Below are 19,948 nucleotides of genomic sequence, written 5' to 3'. Positions count from 1 at the left end.
ATCTACTTGAATTCTACTTGTATGCAAAACAAAATTTAAATATTTTATGCATGTTTTATTGGTATCGAAGAGAGAGAATGTTGTTACTGAGAGTTTGAACAAAATTACCTTTTTAGCATTAGTCAGGTATGACCTAGCAGCATCCTGCAGAGCCGTCCACTCTTCCTTACTCTCCTCTGTTGCTTCTCCTCCTTCTCTTTCCTGCAGTTGTTTTGCTTTCTCCCACTGGAGGTAGCACACCCAGCCGGACAGATACCAAACCTAAGACACAGAGAGTGAGAAAGAGGAGCTGAGGAGACATCAAGTACAAAGGGCAAAAATGCTTTGCTCCAGTTAGATTTCTGCATTAAGGGAGGGAGAAATATCAGAACTGCTAATGAATGACAGGATGTATCCATATGTTTGTGTCATTTACACCAAATTCTGACCCTAACATCTAAATGTCGCCACTGAAACAGGTAAATCTAAAATGTTAAAGTGTTCACTGTCCAATTGTTGTTAGCCTCATGGAATAGTAGCCATAGTTTCTCGTTATTAGCCGTCAGGAGTGACACCTCGTGTCATCTTCAGCCAGCCGCTGTTGTACCACTTGTTGTGAGTTCAGAGTTGCTATTGCACATACTTGCGTTCCAATAAGTGAATATTTCAGCTAGGGATGGACAAGTAATGTATCATTTATAAACACTGGGGGAAAAAAGCATCATTGATGATGTTTGGAAACATAGAAAATAAACAGTATGGTGGTGTGCTAACGTGCAATTGAGCAGGTGTACGTACATGTTACCTGTAAACCCCCTCTACTTTTGCCAAAAACTGTTGATCTTAGTATTTTCGCAGTAAAATATGTAACTCACACGGAATCAGAAACAGGCACGAGATACCAAACAAACATAAGAAACATGCCCTTTTTGTGTTTTCCTTGATAATCAGAATATTTGTCATACCTGAGCATCATTGTTAAAGAAACAGCAAAAACACGTTCACTGTTGCCCTGGCTGACCACACTAAATATCAGTAGGTAGAGATAAACAACAAGAAATGAAGAAATAATGCTGTTAATCAAAAAAGTTCAAACAAAAAGGTGGAATATTATAACTCGAAGTATCTGCTCCGACACACTCCGATATCCTCTGGTTTCCTTTCTTGCCAATAATCACAATTCTTGCCTCTGGATAATCACGCCGACTGAGCTGAGCCTTCCACCTTTAAAAACAATCACGTCCAACTCCCGGCCAAACTCGGAGGTGTGCGCGCGCGCGCCTCTCATCTCGGGCCGAAGATCACCCACCCACTGTTCTTCAAGCACCAAGAAACAAATATTAGCTTTATTCATTATTCATTGAGGGCAGAGGCAGTGGGGGACCCGGCACCTTTGACAAATCAACCATTTAGCTAACAAACACATTGTGGCATGGCACGCTGAATTCAGAATTGTCGCTCAGCAGGCTGAGTAGGAGGCTACCCCCACCCCCTGCAGCTGTGCTTATCACAACAGCAGAAACGATACAGAAATAGGACTGTGGTGTTTTTCTCATTGTGGCGTTTCCTTAGAAGGCAAAACAGTGAGAAACGTATGAATATCATCGGAATACATTTGAACTTTCTAATTCCAGGATTATTTATCTTTAAAAACTGGTGGTAAAAGGTGGAATATTGTTGTCTGACGGTCCGCTATGAAATATGTGGAGGGTGGGGATAGACGAACAGACATTAAAAAATGTTGAAAAGTGAGCTAATTAAGAACTTGGAGGAATCAATTCCGCTCGGCGACAACTTCACACAAAAGCGCGGATAATAAAAGAAATTCCGAGTGTGCCAATCAAACCGCGGGCTCCGTTATAATTTTAAAGCCGAGGCGCATCTTAGCTCCCATATGGCACCACTGAAGGGAGAACAAAAGCGGCATGAATCGAGCGAACACCTTTGAAACAAGATTTGCAAAGCACCAGCTCTGCTGTTTGTGCAGGCTTAATGTTACGTAAGTAGGGTTCCACGCTTTGAGATGCACGAGTGCAAAGCAGGAAGATACGAGAGCTCAACACTTATCTAGCTGCAACGAGTAATAAGGGACAGAAAGGAAGCGTGAGGAAGAGGGGCCTGAGTTTCTGCGGTGTTTAAATACGCCTCGGCTATGCATTTCATGCCACTTTGGCCGCGTCGCTGTGAAATGAACGGAAAAAGAAAGCTGACCACTTGGACTAGTGATTGTTTGTATGTGCGGCTTGCTGCAGGCCCGCACAAATTGAGTGTCTCAGGAGTGAGTTTAAAAGTTCAGCCCCCTGATGGCTGTTCTCAATCTGTCTGTGGAGGGGTTTGTGTGGGAGGGCTGAGCCTGAGGGGTAAGCGAAGGGGGGGAAAAAGAGAACTAGAGAGTGCTCTTCTGTGTAACACTAAGCGACAAACCCCCAGTTTCTGTTACTGACAGGGGATTTTTCAGAGCAGATTGGCACATACTTCTTACTGAAGCTCTGAGAATACAGCTATTTATGCCACCACGGAATAGGTTGAGTGCCAAGTCGAATGTATGAGCACTTGGTTAGAAATTGGCACACCTGAATTCTGTTTCCTCATTCATTGTCTTTATGAAAATAAACACAACTCAACCCTTAATTTCTAAAATTTGATAAATTCTCCATAGTCCCTGAGAACCAGAAAAAAAAAAAAAAACCTTGCCAGGCGGCAAGAAGACCAAGAATGTAGCCTGGACCCCATCGCGGCAGCATTCATTACAAGCTGCCTTTACAACCTTTAGAATATTTTAGCAAGAGTTTTAAGGTATACCACAGTTTCAAAAAGTCCCAACATTTTTCAGTCAAAACAATTGATTTTAATGGCAACCCAAATAGAGTGGGAGGCTTTCTTCAGTCATACTCAGCATAGAGTAGTGCACTTTCTCCACTTGCTGTCCAAAGCTGTCAGTCAGCTGCGTATCATAACAAAAACTGATGGTTTCCGTAACCCCCCATCTAAAACAAACAAAACAATTATTAAGAGGGGTGTTTTTCCAGTAGCAAAATGTATAGATAGTAATGGCTACCAAATAAGTGCTTTTCAAATAATGCTGTTTTGAAGAAAACATTTGCAATAAGCTCCAAATTTAAGGCTCTGTAGATAAAAATTATCTTTTTTTCATAAATGTATCTTAATTTTCCTTAAGCTTGAAATCTGTTTTTTTTTTCTCCAAGTTTCAGTGTGTGGGAAACTTTTCATGCTGCAATTTGCACCGATACTTGTGTATCCGTGCATACTTGCCGAGTTTGATTCCAGTCACTGACCGACTCAGCTTTCAAAAAGACATTATCACAATTTAAGCAAAGACTGTAATTAAAGTAGATTTTCCTTCCTTTGAAAATCCACTCATGACTAATCTAAGGCCGATTTTTGTCATAATATTTGAAATTCTGAATACTCTGCTTTTTTAATTTGTAAGAACATAATATAAACATATTTAACATTTTTTCATGCCTTGAAGAATGTGAAAGTTTACTCCCCCCTTAAAAAAAAAACTTAATTAGGGAAAAACTGTAATTAGCGGCAGTCCTTAACCTAAACGACTTGTGAGGCTACTGATGTTAACTTACTAATAGCAGAATGGTAGAAAATATTCACAGCCATTACAACTGTATTTAGTTTGTGTTCATGAAACCATCTTTAAAGACATTCTGGGGATTTAAAACCAGTGTCATGAATACAAGAGGTGCTGCTATCGCATTTGTGTGTAATCTATTACCAATTTAGCAATAATTTATCATAATAAGGTGTGTATCAGTAATATTTGCATTTTTGCTTTTTCAATAAGAGCAATTAGGCCTCACGTTTTACATTTCCGCTTTAATTTTTCCTCCAGGTTATTAGATATCGTAGAACCTCATGACCAAACCTAATCTTAAACATTTGTATATTTTGGTAGAGGTCAGTAATTGCATTATTACTGTGCATGTAAATAAATCCACAAACAGTCTAACAGTCAGGAAATGTCCTATAACAGCCCGTGGTTGGTTTGTGCCACTTCTCTACCATCGATTCCCTGAAGTTTAAAGTCGCTGTGATTTCTCCTACAATGGATGAGAGACCTCATGGATGGATGCCATACAACTGGCTGTTCCTGTTCCACCAACCTTTTGTGCAGTAACATGTATGATTGGGTGCTGCTTTTGTGTCCCTCTGAAAGACCCAGGGCCTTTGCCTGAGACCTAGTTTTCAGACACTGGGGCTCAAATTGCTGGAAATTGCAGTGTAATTCGCTGGCTTTATCATACCGTTGATAAATTCAGTGCCTCCACTTGAGCCAGCAATGAGAGTTGTGCAGTATGGGAAGAACTTCCACAGGTTTGACATTTTTCAGTAGGTCGCCTTCTCATAAATATCTTCTGACCATAAATAATTATCCAGGAATCTTCTGGACGTGGATCTTCACCCAATTTGTTGATTTTTTTTCCCCCAGAAAGCTGGGGCATTGCATCATTGCGTCAACAGCGATATCTTAGTGGCCCTGGGCTTAAGACAAGGACATTTTGTGTTAATGGACAGGTATTAATCCCAATAAAAGCTTATGGTCATGCCTCAAAAAGTGACTGGACTAAAAAAATAAAAAAAACATTTACAACATACACCAAGCACTGAAAATGTCAAAATGTTTCAATACCAGCCCAGATTTGGCTTGGAAGCTGACATCCTGTGTGACATTATGGATGTTGCAGAAGTCTTCAAAAAGATACCTTATTGAAAAATATGTTGCCGCTGAAAGCCTTGCTTAAATTGGATGTATTAATCCTTAATAGCTTGGAAAAGTTAGATACTCTAGAAACTTATTACAAAATCCTACAGATTTTGTTCCTCAGACCGCATAAGAGTAAAGTGTTAAACGTTGTGATAAGCTACCATAGATGCTACCATGACATTTTCTGACTTCTAGCTTCTAACTTCACTGGATGTTGAAATATCCCCAGAGTTAAGCGACCAGAAACCAAACCGCCATGTCATTACGGTGTAGGCTACCATTCACGTTAAAATTTACATGTAAACACTGAGATTGAAGCACAAGCAAATCTTCTGTTTCATTATTGTTTGAGGAACCAAATGTATTTCTTAAAAACACTAAAGATAGGGATGATAATATTTCTGAGATTCAAGTCTTAAATGCTTAGAATACAAATACTAAATTGTGATACTTTCAGACACAAACAACCCTTCAGCTGAAGGAACATGGCTTTTCTCCGCCTCTACTAAAGCTGTAAAACTCTGATGTAGTGATCCAGCAGTATCTGCAGTGAGACTGATAAAAATAGCTGTTTTAATCTTTTGAATTGATAGGTAAAAAAATCATGCACAAACGCATTTCCCTCAGCAACAAGATGTCTCAACAATCAGAAGAGACTAATGTGTTTTATCATGGTGACTTTAACCACCTGGGCCTTAAATTAGTGGTCAGAGTTCCCGAAGTGAATGAAAGTTTTTAATTTTTTTTTCACACATGCAAAGAAAAAAAAAATCTTTGAATCTGGCCAATGCTTTAATTGGTTGATCTAAAGAGCATTTTATTTATATAACACTGGCCTGAAGGACAAAACTTTCCTTGAAGGCTACCAAGGGAACTTCCATCTGATGGGGAAGTGTATACCCCGTCTCTTCTTGTTAAAAGGAAATTGTTTCTTTCCACAGTCACCACATGCTTGCTGAGTGAGCGGGATTGCTGTAAAGTCAACAAATAAATACAAATCAGCAGGGCTTCCTTAAAAAGAAAATGTTTTGCCAACTGGGCTTATTAACCAAACTTGTTTTATATCTAGCATCAAAAAAAGAGAGTGTTGTAACTGAATTTGAACCAGTCTTCATGACTGCACTGATTTGATTACATACTGTAAATTGGATCATTTGCTCCTTAAAGTTCTGTGTGCTTTATAAACAAACTGAATTGAAGTGGAAACTAAATTATTTTGGCTGACAAGTTAAAAAGTTTAAGCAGCATAAATAGAGCTGAAAGGCCTTGTTTGGCTCAGAAGAAGCCCGTTTAGAATAAAACAGCATAAAAACATCCTTTCCTGTCCCACAGTGGAGAAATTTAGCTGTACCAGCAGTAAAGAGCAAAATTACTGTACAGCTATTAAAAATATGTTGAACATACTCAAGATATTAAAGAAATGTGCAACTGGAGAGTGATTTTAAGATATGTGCAAAACGTGTATTCATGCAGCTTTTCGATTTCTTGTTCTATTGGTTTTGTAAAATGTCTATCGAATTTTTCCTTGGGAGCACATATGGTGGTTGTTTGGCAGGTTGGATATATGGCTGGTACTTATGAACAAAAATCTGTCAATTTCAGTGCACTTTGGTTCTCTTTATGACCCATTTCCATTCTTTTTTCATTGCCGAATTATCCACAAACTATGTAAGATTATCAACACATGGTGTAAGTTTTTTTATGCAGCCTTACAGAACACAAGCAATCTTCCATGAAATAAAAACAAAAGACATCAGCCATACTTTGCAATATCCTGTTCTGAAGACAAACACCAACTGCGACGCCTCAAAGTCATGTGAACAGATGCAGACGTTGGTTAGTTGTAGGGGTAACTATCCAGTTCAACCCTGATTTACAAAACAAGTGGAAAACTTTACTGTTATAATTACTCTTAGCCACATGTTAACCATTTCATTAGTTTGATGGACTTTCAGTTTTAGTGGCCAGCTAAGTAAGACCTTTTTTAAGACCATTTAAAAAATATGTTAACTTAAAAACCTAATTAATTAGGGTCGATGAAACTTTGTTAACATAAGCTGGTGTTGTTCAGCTCTGACATGTGATAGCATTGCTTTACAATCAGCTTACCGAGCTTCAGTGTCCTTTGACAAACAAACTACATTTCATAAAGATAAGCAGGTTATATTAAATGTTCAGTTTTAATACTAACATTTTGCAGTAACAAATGACATGTTTTTTTGCCAATGTTAGAAGAAGGTTTTGATTTCCTACACAACTGCAATAAGCCAGTTTAGGGAGCAGAGTCCCCCCCCCCAGCTCTGCGGGAAACAAAGTCTGGAGATGATTTCTTTATGACAGGGTTCTTTGCTGCTATGACTCTTCTAGTTTAGTCACAGCACAAAAACACCTAAAAATCCTCAGCTAGAACTACAAAATAAAAAAAAAAGGAATGCAAAAGAAAAATTGTGTTTCTGTGGCAGCCTGCTGGTAACAAAGTGCCTAAATATCCAATTAAAAACCAGTTCTTTGCCAAGTTGTCTGTTCATCTGTTCATTTTGTGAGGCTGCAGAGAACCTGAATGATTCCTAAGTTGGAGTTAGGTAGCCTAACAAACAAAACGAAAAGAGACAGTAAAACATGAGAAAAAAGAAGACAAAGTCTAAAAATAAAGAAGGAGTTTATGAGCGCAAGGTCTTTTAATTAAAAAATTACAAGCAAGCGTATCACCTTGGAACCAAATTAGAAAGAGATGTGTTTGAGATCTGTAGTCCACAAGGGGACAGCACAACTGTGATTAAACAACACATCTTTCATGTTAAAACTCACCACATGTCGTATACAACTTCCCTTAAACGTAATTTGCAATTTCTTTGAGAAATGTATTGTTTACCTGAACAACTTCATCGTCTTCCTCCAGGAGACCCTCCAATACATCCACAGCCATCTAAAAGAGATAGACAAAAAAAAAGAAGAGAAAACAGATTTCCTAAATGAAAAACTTAAACGAGAAATAACGTAGCATTTTCATAATAATCTAAGTTCAGCATTAATCAAATGCACTCTTCTGAGCCTTGGCTGTAAATAAATCTGCAGAGACGAGCAACATTGTAGTTGTTGGCATTGTTGTGCATCTTCCAGGCAGCTCGATCAATGACAGTGATCAGAGGGTCTGATAAGCATCTAAAGGGTCAGCATCCCCATTCACAATGTCATCAATACCAACAAGACAACAGACACGGCAGTCGATAGACACACACTCATGAGTGCTTATCGCACAGTCGATAATCACTGCAGCCACCGTCTCCGATGGGCCTTTTAATCTTTTTACCGATGACCCGCTCTTACCCTCCCTTCACCTCTCACAGCAAAAGCCCCCCCCCAAAAAAAAAAAATCTGAAGATCAACTTGACATTCTGTCCATACCCCCCCAACTTTCAGGGTGTTTGTGTGATTCGCTCTCCGTAGTGTCCTGGAGAGGTGGTTTGAGGTCTAAAAGGACCCAAATGTTAGCTGACCTTTGTCGGAGCGCTGTCGGTGGAAAGTTTCCATTACAGAAATCGGAGTTTGACTAAAGTCAGCTGCGTGTTTGTTTAGCTCCGTCTCTCTCCGTGTGGATCCTGTGGCTGCTGCTGCCGCGTTTGTGCATGTGTTTGTGAGGCCCCAGGTGATGATATATTGATTTTTGTCAACTTCAGGTTGGAGGCGACTGTTAGCCAATCACCCGTGGTGAAGGGCAAGAATAAAAGACATGCATGCACCCCCGCATGTGCGCGCGTACACACACACACATACACACACACACACACACACACACACACACACACACACACACACACACACACACACACACACATAAAGCAAGAGATCAACAGAAATGTGACTACAACAAGCTGCACTTGTTTCTTGTTAAGGCAGACTTATTAGCTGGAGAACTTCCCAGTTTTTTTTTCCCTACTCCTCTTGCTCTGTGGAGTTTCTTTTCATTAAGTCAACGTGGTTCCGGGGATGATAAAGAGGCCCGTCGCCTGCACAGACTGAGCGGGAGTCGGGTTAATTGAGAGTATGTCGTTTTAAGAGCGCACAAACATGCATGTCAGAGAGTCAGATGATTGATTGCTAGACCAATTATGAGCAGAGAACCCTTTGTCCTAAATTAATTAATGACTGATTAAAAGCACACAAAACAAAACCCACCCAATCTCAACCAATGAGGGATGGATTCATGCCCAGCGCTACAATTATCTCCTTGACTTTCATCATCTCACTCCGACGCATGCGTAAACAGTTACAGTGCCAAACAACAGATATAAAGTATAGGAGAAATAAACAATTCTGTTATACTACAAACACAAACTTGTATTTTAATGGGGTTATATGCAAAACCCCAACTAAAAGAATATATATTTAACTTTGAGTTCACGAATATCTAGTTTTTTAAACCTTTGTACAACATAAAAACAAACTGAAAAGTGTTTTCAGCCCTCTTTACTCTCATACCTCTAAATGAAACTCTATGCAACCAAACTCCTTCAGAAATCATCTAATTAGAAAAAGTCCATGTAAATATAATTTCACCTCAGCATAAATCTAGCTGTCCTATTAAAAGGTTCAGATCTTTGTTTTTTTTTGTTTTTGTTTTTTAGAGAAGATCAGTGGAGAAGATTAAATGAGGATTAGATTACAGAACAAAATCCCAATCTCTGGTTACCTCAGAGCAATATTTAACCCATCATCTGGAAAAACAGTATGAAAACTGAAAACCTACGAACAGCTGTCAGTCCACCTGAATAAATGGGCCAGACAAGGAGAGCATTAATCACAGAAGCAGCCATGATAGCCATCATAAATCTGGAAGAGCTGCAGAGGCCCACAGATCTGGTGAGAGAATGTGTTACCAGGACCACTATTAGATGTGAACTCATAAATCAGATTTCTGACAAAGTCAATAAAGTCACTTAAAGTTTGCCATGGGCCATGTATGCAAAATCTGAGGAAGAAGTTGGCCTTATCAAATACCAAAAATTTGACCTTTTAGACCCACATACAAAATGCCTTGCTGAGAAATTAGAACATTGCACATCAACCTGAGCACAGCCTCCACACAGTGACAACAAATGGTGCAAGGGTCATGCCGTGAGGGATGCTCTTCAGCAGGGAGATGCTTTTCAGCGTTCAACCCATCAAAGGTTGCAAAACAAGTAAGACCAGAACCGAGGTTCACTTTCAAGCACGACAACGATCATAACCGTTAACTAGTTTATATTAAAGCACATTCATGTGAGGCTAGACCTAAATTCATTTGAGAATATGTTGCAAGACTTTAAAATCAATGTTACCAGATGCTCTCTATCTACTCTTACTGAGTTTTAATGGTGACATTTATGTTTAAACTGTATACTGTACTTTTTAAATAAAGTTCATACTACCAGCAACTACAAAGTATTTTCTAGTAACTAATTTCTATGCCAGTAGCTCATTCTAGATACATACAAAGGTTTTCCGATTTAATTATCGTGCCCTGATATCTTATTATATTTTATTTCTGTGCTTTAAACTCTTTTTATTAATAAGCAATGTGCTTTTGTGTATATTTACCATAACAAGACCACTTGACTGGAGGTACGATATTGCGCATGCGCACAATGAGTAAACAAGGTGAAGCAATGGAGAAGAGCGAGTCAGCAACATGCAGCGGAGGAGCGAAAAGAAAGACGTTAAGTAACCCTAACCCTGTAGGTGGGGTTGGTCTGTGACAACGCTGAGCTGTCACTTTAGGATAGTCTACTGGCTCTTTTTAATAGTAGCTGCATTAATTGTCACTATCTTGCTTTGTGATATTTCCACTGTACTGCCGGCAGATGGCGCGACAATATTTATGCCTGCTGATCTCGCCTGGTGCAAAACTTTTTCTGGCTCAAAAGGACCGAGTAAAAAATATCAGGATAAATGCTTGGCATCATCGTTTTATTGGAAGATGATTACTGTATTTTTCGGACTATAAGTCACACTTTTTTCATACTTGGCTAATCCTGCGACTTTTAGTCAGGTGTGACTTGTATATCAGTTTTAAATGGTAGCTAGCACTAGCTTACAGGTCTGTTATCTGGGCGGTTTACAACTTCTCTGGTGCATGTGGGCTTCATGTTGCTCTGAAACATCCGTGTCATACGGTTAGCTTAGCTTAACACCGCTACACTCACGGTCTAATTTCAGCGTAATTTTGACAATTTTGAGCATAACGACCGGTTACGCTGAACTGCGCTGACGAGAACTTTCCGGGTAGGAGCTGGTGGTTTGTTATGCTAATTTACCCCATTCAACCTCCCAGGTATGTTCCATATATTTTTCGCCAATTGTGGATGCAGCTGTGTAATTGAATAAGTTGCTTTACCAGATTAAATGTGAGTTTTTAGTCTTGGATTGTGTGAAATAAATTTCCAAATAAATGCGACTTATATTCTGTTGCAACCTGTATATGCTTTTTTCCCCTCTATATAATGAGTTTTTGACTGATGCAACTTATATTCCAGGGGAACTTATAGTTCAAAAAATATGGTATATGTCTTTTTTTGTCTTTTGTTTTTATAGTCATAATACATGACTGGGCCCCTTTAAACTATTTTGCAAAGAAGAATGAGCAACAACACCTGCCACTTAACAGCAAAGTAAAAGGGTGTTCTACAAAGTACTGAGTCAAGGGCACCAAATACAAATGCATACTGTTTTTAGACCTTTATTCACACACAAAAAGGTGTGCATCCATTTGCTACCTCGTGTTTTTTGCTACCTCGTGTTTCTCAATCAAATAACCCCCCGCCCCAAAAAAAAAAAGAAAACATTGAAGTTTGTGGTCACAACATGACAAAATGAGTAAAAGCTTACGCTAATAGATGGGACAAAAGATTATTAACAGATAGAGCAGGCAGTTTTAGAGCGGTAAAAAATAGAACAAGAGATATATCTGGAAGCGAGGACAAGTGAGCAATGATAACCATTATACCGTCTCCAACTTCTTAACTACGCTGGTCAGCCCAGGGGCGAGTGATTAAAGATTCAGAGTTTTTTAAGCTGCTTCACACTCTAAACAACAACAAGATTAATATTCCTGTGAAGATAAGAGAAAGAGGGAGTGATACAAATTAAAAGAGGGAGAAAATTGGAAAGGAGGGGCAAAAAAAAAAAAACAGCCCCAGATGCATATAAATACCAAGAACAATACAAGTATGCTGTCCTCTTTATTTTAAGACCTCTATAGAAAAAAAGCAGCACTCTGGGGAGGAACTCATTTATAATGTCCATTGTGCTCGAGTGCAGTTTGCGTGTTTGTGTGAGTCGTCTTCGGGCAATGCTGTTTAACAGAATCATTTTACTGGAGCGTGCAGCAGAGACTGGAGAAAGACAAATCACTTTACAAGCGAGGGCGTGCCATAGCTCGCGCACATGCAAACGCACACACAAGCAGGGACGGATACAGTGAAGTAAATTAATCTGGGAGAAGTCCATGCAAACTCTGCTTGTAAAGCAATACCGGCGATACAAGCAGCACAACGGCAGTCTAAGTTTAAAGACAGAAGCATTTAATAAATAGACGCGGACACGGAGTGACAAGGTGAGTGGGTACGATACTACCCACCAGCTTGTGTGACAACCGCACTGAAAGATGCCTTAATGGATGTCAGGAAAACGTAGCTGCCCGTTTCCCCGTCTGCCGTGTGACAAGTAAATCAGCAGCAATGATGGATGATGATGATGATGACATTTGCGTCTGTGTCTGTCAATGTGAGTGAGAAAGAAGGGAGCTCTGCAGGACACTTAAAAAAATGCAGAGAAAACAAAAAAAATGTATTCAGTTACTTCAACTCTAGATGATGGCTAATTTAGAGAAGAAGCTATTTTCTTGGTAACACATCCTGATTTATGAAGATTGTCACACATTAGCCTTATTTGAATGGTATGTACTCTTGTCTTTCCCATTTTGAAGAGTGGGCTTTAAGAAACGGGTTTCTATGTTATGTCATTTTTATACTCCAGGGAATCGCATAACAGAAATAATAAAAATGCTTCAGTTAAATTTATTCAATAGGAGTTGTTAAGAGTTAGAAATTAGTGTAGTGTTGTGCCAGTTCAGACGTGACAGAAAGCGGTAACGGACTACGTTACCCACGATGCAATGTGGTCAAAATGGCCACCAACTCATGTGGTCAAAATGGCCACCAACTCCCATCACGCAACACGGCAAAATGGCCGCCGATCAAGATAAGGTTGCTATGGTGATGGCTATAAAAGCCGATCACACACGATGAGCTTCCTTCTTCCCTGGCTTTAGCCAACCCGAGAAGACACAGCTGTTTCCGTTGGGGTGATCCCACAACACGTGCTCGAATTCCTCGCTGGACCGAGAGTTTTTTTTCGAAGCCAAACTATTCCCTGTGCAGACAGGAGGTCGACTAAAATAAGTACTTTTAAATTCCCTCTGATCAAAAGACTGAGAGACGCCATATCTCCCAGTGATCGAAGAGGACCCCGCTTTGTCTGGCCAACAAAGCGACTGTGGACCCGGAGGAAGAAACGAAGCAGCTTCTTCCCATCCCGGTCCCGCTGCAGCCTGCGGATAACTGCGCTCGTCAAGACGCATCCAGAAAGCCGCAACACTCGGGAGCGCTCCGGACCAGCCCCGAGGCATCTCAAAGTAACGGACTCTCCCCTTTTATTTCTGTCTCACCAACAGGGTGTTTAGAAGTGCCTGGGCAGGCGTAGAACTTTGTAGGTGTTGGTTAATGCTTTTATTCCACGACGAAGTTGGAATTATTTTGCTGAACATTTTCTTTGTATGTGCATGTATTTTACAATTGATTTTGCTGTGTTGATTTGTGATTCATCAATAACCCCGCCGTGGGTTACCGCCTTATTTTTTTTCATCTTTTTCCCTGCTTCCCCCCCCTCTCTCTTTTCGCTTCTCCTTATCAGTTTAATCTCTTTGTCCGAGCTCAAGTCGCGGGCTTTGCTTTAAACTCCCAGTTAGCTGCCCCCTTTCGAAGCGAGGCATTACCCCATCAGCGTAAGCGTGGTTACGTCATTAGGACCTCCCCTCATACGTCATCGTAGCAGCCATCTTGGGAGGGTCACGTGTATCTGAACTGTAGGTAGCTTAGCTGAACTAGCTTTGTGTAAGACATCAAAGCGTCCAGTGAGATTCCCGAAGCTGTTCTGTCTATCAAGGCTGATACGTGAAATGCCGATGTCTCGAGGGCGGTGTTAAACAACTTTGAGTTAAGTTAAGATCTGCTAACCGCTCATTTTAATCCATTGTTTATTTTGTTTTGTTCTTTATTTCCACATATATATTTTGCATGTTTTAGTTTAGTAATGAGTAAGAATTCCAAAGTTGTTTGAATCAGAGAATTACTGTAACAGGGAATTGCTTTTGGTTCAATAAAACCAACGACTGCGGAATAGAAATTGTTTTGTGTTCAATCCAATTCACAGTTGCATGGGTATTCAGAAATCAGAGCTAACCTCCTTTGGAGTTAACATCTGATATTAATACAGAGACAATATCATTGGATGGTGATAAGGAATAAGGATTTAAACTCTAATTGCAGTTACATTGGGGTTCTCACAGCCTGCTGGATAAACCTGGTCGGTGAACAGTCCGACCTGATCATTTATTCCAGCATAAATGAGTTCATAACAGCAAGTTAACTAATGCATTAGTGGTATAAATACTTATAAGCTTATAGCTAACATCACCACCATTTGAACTATATTTGTTATAGCGAAATTTTGAGTTGAATGATTTATTATTTAAATTATAATACCAAATTATAATTAATAATAATAATAAGCATATTCAACCAGCTTATGGCATAGCATAAATTGGCGTCCCTGGGTGGGCTAGTCTACTTATTGGCGTTCCTTTAGACTAAATCGAATAACCAGCAACTTATGAATTGAATGAACACAATCCATATTCCAGCATTTTGACTGCTCACCTTGCCAAATGACTATTCAGTCATAATTGATTAAGGAGGTATCATTACTAAATATATACGTGTTTGTGGTGGTTTGAGGTTGTTAACCCGAGGTTTGAATATTGATTTCTGGACTGGAAGTCAGCTAGATTGAAATACACAGCAGCCAGCGTCTGCTACTTGTCAATCAGAGTCTGTGTCGTGTTCTGCTTTGAAAAAAGAGACCCTGCCTCCATCTGGTGGCCAGGATAGGTAGTTGCAGTCACGGTCTTAAAGACAGCTTAGATCGCTCAGTGTCCCGGAGGGACCGTTTTGAAAGTCAGTTTCTTTAAACTTGCCTGATGGTTACGCCCTTTTTGTCTTTTTTTTAATTTTATTTTATTCATATTTTTTTTTTTTTCTTATTATCATATCTTCATTTTTTTTTTTCCTTTTTGAATTTTTATTTTATTTTACTTTTACTATTATTTTATTTTGAACATTTTTCTTTTCTTTCCTCCCTTATCCCCTTCTGCTCATCATAAGTGGTCAAAATTGAGCTGTGATTTTGAAACTAGGGTTGCAATTTAGCGGTTTTTAACTGTCATTCTTTGCCACCTCTGAAGCTCCAAAACACTTTGCTATTTTCCACACATGTGTAGAGCACCTGTTCTGAAATAACTTACATCACAAACAAAGCCACAGCTTTATCACTTAATTACTGGCCGAAAGGTTAGTGGTCCATGTCACTCAAAGTTAATATTCTCAAAGTTAAACAAGCATATTAACCGTTCCTAAACATAGGAGCTGTAAGTCGCAGGGTTGATTTTCCCTTGCGCAGCCTAATTAAACGCACGTATTTGAATCCACTTTCTGCGGTAAAGTGAGTCATAGTGCGTGTTTGCTGTTAACAGTTAAAGTGAAGCCACTTAACAGTTGTTGTTAGCAGTTGTTGTTTAGCGCTGAGCTAAATTAAAGTGTATGCGTTGTTGCTTAGTGCTAAACTAGAATACAGCGTTGTTATTTGTTGTCTGTCATTTAGCGCTCTGCTAAATTACAGTGTTGTTACTTGTTGTGTTGTTATCCATAGCTGACACAGAATGGATAGTGAAGATTCCTCAGTGTTTAGGTCTGAAGGAGCTGAAGGTCCAAACCATTCCATTGGAATGGAGGCCCAGGATGTCATTAGCTCACTGCTTAAAATGACACCGGACGAACAAACCCGTCTGAATCAGTTTAACATGGAGGACTGTGAGAGGAGAATTCAGGAATTGGTGGAGGAGGTCCAGAGCAAGCCAAAGGGTAGATTGGTAGCAGATGTTTTGGGTGAATTATCTGCGTTATACCACCGAAGGTTAACGCTAGAGACTGAGAGGCGTGTTTTAGCTGAGGAAAGAATCAGGGAGCTAGAACAGAGAGTTCAGGGCAGCTGTCATCTCACAGAGGAGCGAGAGGAGGATCACATGAGCTTGCAGACTGAAGGATCTGAGTATGAGGACTCCAAAGGAAAACATGGAGATCACACCTGGAGGACATTGGATGAACTGGGCCCTCAGACACCTTCTGAGCGAAGGGTAAGCGAAGGTCAGGACAGATATAGCAGTGTGATACGGAAAGAAATGCCTAAACAACTTAGGGTGGCAATCAGGACTGATCCACATGATGTAAATCATGGGAAAACACCTGCTTCCCACCTGACCCCTGACACGGTCCGCTGTGATCTTTTCCCCCCACCAGGGCGACGAGAGCACCGTTCCTGGGACACAGGTGAACCCCACTCCTCTGAACTGCGTCCACAGACAAGAGTTCATGACAGGGGGGGTCCCCCTGCGTCCCACGAACGGCCGCCGATGCCAGGTAGGTGGTCAGAACTGGAGCCTCCCTCCTATCGTGGTTACCGCAGGCAGGAGTCGTCAGGAGAGGACTCAGATGGACCAGCTCCGATCCCTGAACAGGGACTGCGGATGCGGCAACTTGAGTCCCTGGCCCGAGACATAGAGCGTTTTGATCCTAGCAATACAGAATCCACCATTGATGACTATCTCAGAGAGGTAGAGCGCTGTCTGCTAGACTTATATAGCCCCTCAGCTCGAGAAAAGTTGAAGCTTATCTGGAAAACCACGTCCAGAAGTGTCCATGTTTTCATAGAAAGCCTCCCTCCAGCTACACGTGACCGTTATTCAGCTCTTTGTCAGGCTTTAAGAGAAGAATATTCGGCGTTTACAGACCCAGCTTCGGCCACTCTTGGAGCTTTTGCAATTCAGCAAAAGAGAACTGAAGCACCAAAAGAGTACTACCGTCGCTTGCGGGCTGCTTACTTTCAGGGACGAAATGCTCCCGGCTTGGAGGAAGACCACACTTTCAAATCTTTGTTCCTCCATAATCTTCATGAAAGCGTGCGTTATGAGGTTACCATGCATTGTAGAACCAAGAAACTTACCATGCAGGAAATCAGGAAATACGCGCAGGTGGCATGGGAAACACGTGTCCGGCCCAACAAAGGAGCCGATAGTGATAAAAAGGTTCTGCAGATTCGAGCCAAACCAGAAAAGAGTTTAGGTCTGGAGGGACATGAGATGCCTCCCTTCAAACCTAAAACTAGATTTGGTCCTAAGAAGCAACATGGTTTTGAGCCGCAGCAGAAGAAAGCTTCTCAGGATAGGAGAGGTCAGCATGGCAGCATGGAAGGTGAGAGGTTTCAAAAATGGCACAGGCCGGATCCAGCTCGATACGGTAAGCAAGCTGACAGGCCGGAAAGGTCGAAAAGCACACATGACCACAAAGGCTGGAACCTGTGCATAGAGGAGTCAATGAGAAAGGAGATGGAGGAGACTTTTCGCAGTGTGCTAGCCGAAACAGTGCATCAGATCGCGCCGCAGCCGTCCCAGCCATCACCCAATCCTGCCGACCCTCCAGGTAAGCCAGGCCCAAAACCCCAGCCAGCATGACTAGGCGTGGAGCAGGCTTCCCCTTCTAACAGAGTTTATCTGATTAAGGGGGGGGACCAACCGAAAATTCACCAACAACCTTCTAAGATCCCATCAACAGGTGATCAGAAAGCCACTTTTCTAAGGTTTTTAGGTGAGCTAAACCATCATGAAAATGCACACCGCTTATACTGCTCGACAATTATCGGAGGATGTGTAACTGCAAATGCTCTTTTAGACACGGGTTCCGAGATCAGTCTAATGTGCTCAGATTTGTTTGATGAGGTGACCAGAGCTATGGTGTCTCTTGGGAAACCGTTCCAGGTGGAGACCTGTAACGTGGGCATCACCAGCTACACTCAGGATCAGTCATGCATCACCAAACGGGCGTGGTTAGACATCACTTTCCGTGACATGACCCTGGTGCACCCCATCTACATATGTACTTTGGACACAGAACCTTTTCTTGTGGGTCAGGACCTGTTGAACAGGTTAGCCCCACTCATTGACTGCTATCATGGTCATCTTTGGGCCCAAGTGGGGACTCCCAAGCCCCTCACTTCTGGAAGTGGACTGTCCGTCCCTATCAACCAGGTGACATGCTCCGAGGAGCCCAAAGAACTTTTAGCACCATTTCTGCCTTCCACAGAGCCGATTTCCAAATCCTCTGACACACCCCTGCTTGAGCTGAACAACCGCTCAGCTTACCTGTTAGTGGAGAATCCAACCCACATGCCGATCCAAGTAGTGGCGAAGAAACCTCTTGGGGTGCTCATCGAAAGCTCTTTCCACGACTTTGAGCTGAGCATTCCCGTCATCGGAGACCTGCCCTTATCCTTGACCGGCAGACAGGACTCTCCAGACACCATGTTTACTTTTCCTTCCAGCATGATCCAAATCAGGCGACATGAAGCTCGGCCTGCTGGATCTATTTGTGGTGCAACGCTTGAAGCTGAAGGAAATCTGTTGGTGTATGCGACAGCAACCGACCCAACAGAACCAGCACCAAATCAACCAGGAGACCGGGACTCACCCACTGAGCCCTACCCTGGTTTCGAAACAGAAATTATGCAACAGCTGGAAAAAGCTGATGCACTGACCACTGAAACAGAGGAAACAGCACTTAAGGAGCTGTTTTATGAGTTTCAGCCCATTCAGCCCAAAGATTCAAACGAACTTGGGATCACACTGACACACGTCCATGACTCACCAGTAGGAGAACACAGAAGCTGCAAAGCTAATCTGAAAACTCCCCAACAGGTGATGTCCCGGCCTTCAGCGGCCCAGGACACCCAGGAGTATGTACGAGGCTGCTTAACCTGCAGCCAGTTACAACCCACACGGCCACTAGACCGAGCCCTGCTTCAGCAAAGGGGGGTTATATTTCCGTGGTCACATTTGCAGACTGACTGGATCGGTCCAGTCCCCAAATCGTCAAGAAATAACAAATATCTTTTGACAATAACAGGCAGTTTCACAGAATGGGTCGAATGTTTGCCGGCACCGAATGACACCGCTGTCACCACAGCAGCCCTGCTGCTAAATCACGTTTTCAGCCGGTGGGGCCTTCCCCTGTCCATCGACTCGGACAGAGGAACGTCAAACATTATGACCGTGCTTTTCAACATGTTGGGCGTGGAAGTTAAATTCCACATCACCTACCGCCCACAGTCATCCGGACAGGTGGAGCGAATGAACTGCACCGTGGCCAGCATGTCAAAGGAACACGCCAGCAGCCATGACAGGGACCGGGATACAAAGCTTCCCCTGGTCCTAATGCTAGTCCGCTCTACCTCACCATGCTCCACAGGGGTGACACTTTTCCAGATGATGACAGGAAGGCAAAGGACACTTCCCCTGAATCTCATCTACCAGCCCGAAGACGTCAGTGTGACAACCGTCTACACGGCACACCAGTGCGTCACTGACTTAAAAGACCGTCTCCGAACGACTTTCGCGTGGCCTCGAAAGAACCTAGAAGCCAGCGTGCAAAGTCCAGAGTACAAATGGGTTCATGCGAACCAAATTAAATCGTCCACCAAACTCTCCTCGCAGGGAAGGGAGCCTAACTCCGCCCCCGCCGAAGAGAACAATGCATAGCATTAAATAGGACAAGTGCATGTTCAATCAGGACACTTTAAACATGCACTAATATAGCAAGTGTCCATACATAACTTCACGTCTATAATTTCACACTCAGCCATAACACCATGCATTGTTTTGGAAACGCTCACAGAAGTGGTAAAGAATGACATGATGTATACTCAGGTTGTTAGAGATTTAATGCAGGACCTCACTCGAGAGGTTAGCTCATCCATAAATAGCCTTGCTGAAGGACGGATTCCTCCGTACCTGGTACCAGTAGATTT

At 41.8% G+C, this 19,948-nt stretch overlaps 1 protein-coding gene across 1 annotated transcript in view; it reads right to left on the bottom strand.

Moving 5' to 3' along the window:
* Positions 1-108: 108 nt before the first annotated feature.
* The window catches only part of si:dkey-12j5.1 (probable assembly chaperone of rpl4), a gene marked incomplete at its 3' end in the record, with an annotated part of 34,314 nt that continues 14,474 nt past the window's right edge, over positions 109-19,948 (bottom strand). Inside the window, 2 exon segments of the mRNA XM_036133217.1 lie at positions 109-261; positions 7,593-7,646. Of these exon segments, the coding sequence (XP_035989110.1) occupies positions 109-261; positions 7,593-7,646 (207 nt within the window).

Source organism: Fundulus heteroclitus, chromosome 3, assembly GCF_011125445.2.
Source record: "Fundulus heteroclitus isolate FHET01 chromosome 3, MU-UCD_Fhet_4.1, whole genome shotgun sequence".
Taxonomy (NCBI): Eukaryota; Metazoa; Chordata; class Actinopteri; order Cyprinodontiformes; family Fundulidae; genus Fundulus; species Fundulus heteroclitus.
Note: the sequence above shows the minus strand (reverse complement) of the source record. Positions and strands in the feature narration are given on the sequence as shown.